This window comes from Leuciscus leuciscus (assembly GCF_965113295.1).
Source record: "Leuciscus leuciscus genome assembly, chromosome: 18".
NCBI lineage: Eukaryota > Metazoa > Chordata > Actinopteri > Cypriniformes > Leuciscidae > Leuciscus > Leuciscus leuciscus.
Genome location: NC_138742.1, coordinates 31422060 through 31424904, shown reverse-complemented (window position 1 = coordinate 31424904; position 2845 = coordinate 31422060). Strand labels below are relative to the sequence as shown.

The following is a 2845-nucleotide window of genomic DNA, read 5'->3' as shown; positions in this document are numbered from 1 at the left end:
AGGCAAACTGCAGGGGGTCCAGCAAGGGTCCAGTGATGTCCTTCAGATATGCTAACACCAGTCTTTCGAATGACTTCATGGCCACAGATGTTAAGGCAACAGGTCTGTAGTCATTGAGTCCTGTGATCTTTGGTTTCTTCGGGATTGGGATGATGGTGGAGCGTTTAAAGCAGAAAGGGACTTTGCACTGCTCCAGTGATCTGTTGAAGATCAGTGAGAAGATAGAGCAGGGGTTTTCAAACTTTTTAATCTCAGGGACCCCCAAATATGATGATTCCTTGCAGGGGACCCCTTTGCCTAAGGCACTTATGTATTTCAAGTATAAATCTGTAAACTAAAATTCTGTATAACGTAAAGACATTATAATTCGTATTTCACAGGCATGCAAAATGGTATTGTTTTAAAAACGATTTATTTTATTAGTTGGCAACTCACTATAGCCAAAAATGATTCTCACAATTATTTTATATTTCATAAAATTTTTTTAAAAAAATTACATTAACTGAACAAGATAGCTTTTCTAAATAAGGCACTGGTAGATGAAAAGTTAAACCTGGACATTTGTAATATTTGTAGTTTCTGTAGTTTTTTTTTCCTTGTCTTGTATTTATGGAAAACTGCAAAATATTTACATTGAACTGGGTACCTTTTCTAATTAAGGCACTGCTAAATTGCTGCTATATTTTCATTAAGTGAAAAAGGAACCTTCTTTCACAGCATTATAATGTGACAAGTTAAACCTGAAGAACAGCATTTGCATTACAAACACAATCAAACCAGTTTGAATCATTCACTGATTCAAAACTCCTAATGGGACGGATGAGCTTGGTGGCTTCTACATAGTTTGTCATAACGTGGCTTCATTTTAGTGAGAGCCAGACGCATGTCGCTTTCAACCTCCAGACGGGCTCTGTGCTTTGACTGAAGTACTTTCAGTGCTGAAAATCCAGCTTCACACAAATAAGTTGTGGCAAAAGGTAAAAGACATTTTATTGCCTTCTCTGACAACATAGGGTAGTCCTCTCTCACAGACATCCAAAACTCTGATAGAGGAAGAGATGGGAACCTTGTTTTTCTCCCGCCATCATTTGACAAGTCAATCAGTTGCTCCTTGGCTGCCAGATCCAGATAAGTGCCAACCCCTGGTGCAAATGGGTCCCTTACAAAGTCAAGGTGGTTGTTGTTCAAATCAGGGAAATACTGTTTAAAATAGCCCTGAAGATGTGACAGGTGAGACTGAATTATGGGTGTGATGTTGTCTGCAGTGGAGGAGATGCGCTCCTGGTTGTAGAGAGGAAACATTTCTGTTACTCCTTCTTGCAGTTTGCTTTCCCACAGGGATAATTTTTGCATGAATGCACGCACCTTGTCTTGTGCGTTCAGTATGTGAACATTGTGTCCTTGCATGCTCTGATTGAGGACACTGAGATGCTGGAAAAAATCTGCCATGTATGACAACTTCAGTATCCAAGTGTCATCTTCAAAACATTTGGCAAGTTCTAGGTTTTCATCAGAGAGAAACTCTCTCAGCTCTTTGCGCAGCGCGTACACGCGACTTAACACGGCGCTGCGGGAAAGCCAGCGCACCTCTGAGTGGAGCAGCAAACCCTCGTAATCTGCACCCATTTCTTTGCAGAGTAAACGGAAGAGTCTGTGTTTCAATGGGCGTGATTTTACATAGTTCACAGTCTTTATTACATCCTTCAACACTTGATGCAAGTCATCTTCAATGCGCTTGGCCACAAGAGCCTCACGGTGAAGCATGCAGTGTGTGCCAACGGCGTTGGGGGCTTTCTCTTTTATCAGAGTCACGACGCCGCTGTGCTTACCGGTCATAGCGGCAGCACCGTCGGTGCACACTCCAATACACCGAGACCAGTCTATTGAATTGTCCGTCATGAACTGATCCATCATATTAAATATGTCCTGACCTGTGGTTCTGCCTTCAAGGGGTTTACAGAAGAGAAGTTCCTCAATAAATTTGTCCTTACCGAGAAAACGTATGTAGACCATTAGCTGTGCTTGATTCGCTATATCAGTACTTTCGTCCAACTGAAGTGAAAAGTATTCACTGGCTTGCAGCTGTTCTAAAAGTTGTGATGAAATATCATCAGCCATCTCACCTATGCGTCTGCTTACTGTGTTGTCTGACAAAGGCACACAATCTACTTTTCGTGCCGCTTCCTCTCCAAATAACTCTTTGACGATGTCTTTGGTAGCTGGTAATAATAATGCTTCGCCAACTGTGTGCGGCTTCTTAGCACGCGCGATGTGGAGTGATGCCAAATAATAATAATAATAATAATAATTCATTACATTTTATATAGCGCTTTTCTCGGCACTCAAAGCGCTTTACATAGAAGGGGGGAATCTCCTCAACCACCACCAATGTGCAGCATCCACTTGGATGATGCGACGGCAGCCATATTGCGCCAGAACGCCCACCACACACCAGCTTACTGGTGGAGAGGAGACAGTGATGAAGCTAATCAGTATATGGGGATGATTAGGAGGCCATGATGGACAGAGGCCACTGGGCAAATTTGGCCAGGATGCCGGGGTTACACCCCTACTCTTTCGAAAGACATCCTGGGATTTTTTTAATGACCACAGAGAGTCAGGACCTCGGTTTTACGTCTCATCCAAAGGACGGTGCTCTTTGACAGTATAGTGTCCCCATCACTATACTGGGGCGTTAGGACCCACACAGACCACAGGGTGAGCACCCCCTGCTGGCCTCACTAACACCTCTTCCAGCAGCAACCTGGTTTTCTCAGGAGGTCTCCCATCCAGGTACTAACCAGGCTCAGCCCTGCTTAGCTTCAGTGGGCAACCGGTCTTGGGC

General features: G+C 43.7%; 1 protein-coding gene across 1 annotated transcript; it reads right to left on the bottom strand.

Annotated features, from left to right (window-relative positions):
• Positions 1 to 807: 807 nt before the first annotated feature.
• Positions 808 to 1911, bottom strand: LOC309480281 (zinc finger BED domain-containing protein 5-like; the record flags this gene model as incomplete). The annotated part of the gene is made up of 1 exon (XM_082144692.1): positions 808 to 1911. One exon carries the CDS (start codon positions 1909 to 1911, stop codon positions 808 to 810), a length of 1104 nt encoding a protein of 367 aa, XP_082000818.1.
• Between the last annotated feature and the right edge of the window lie 934 nt (positions 1912 to 2845).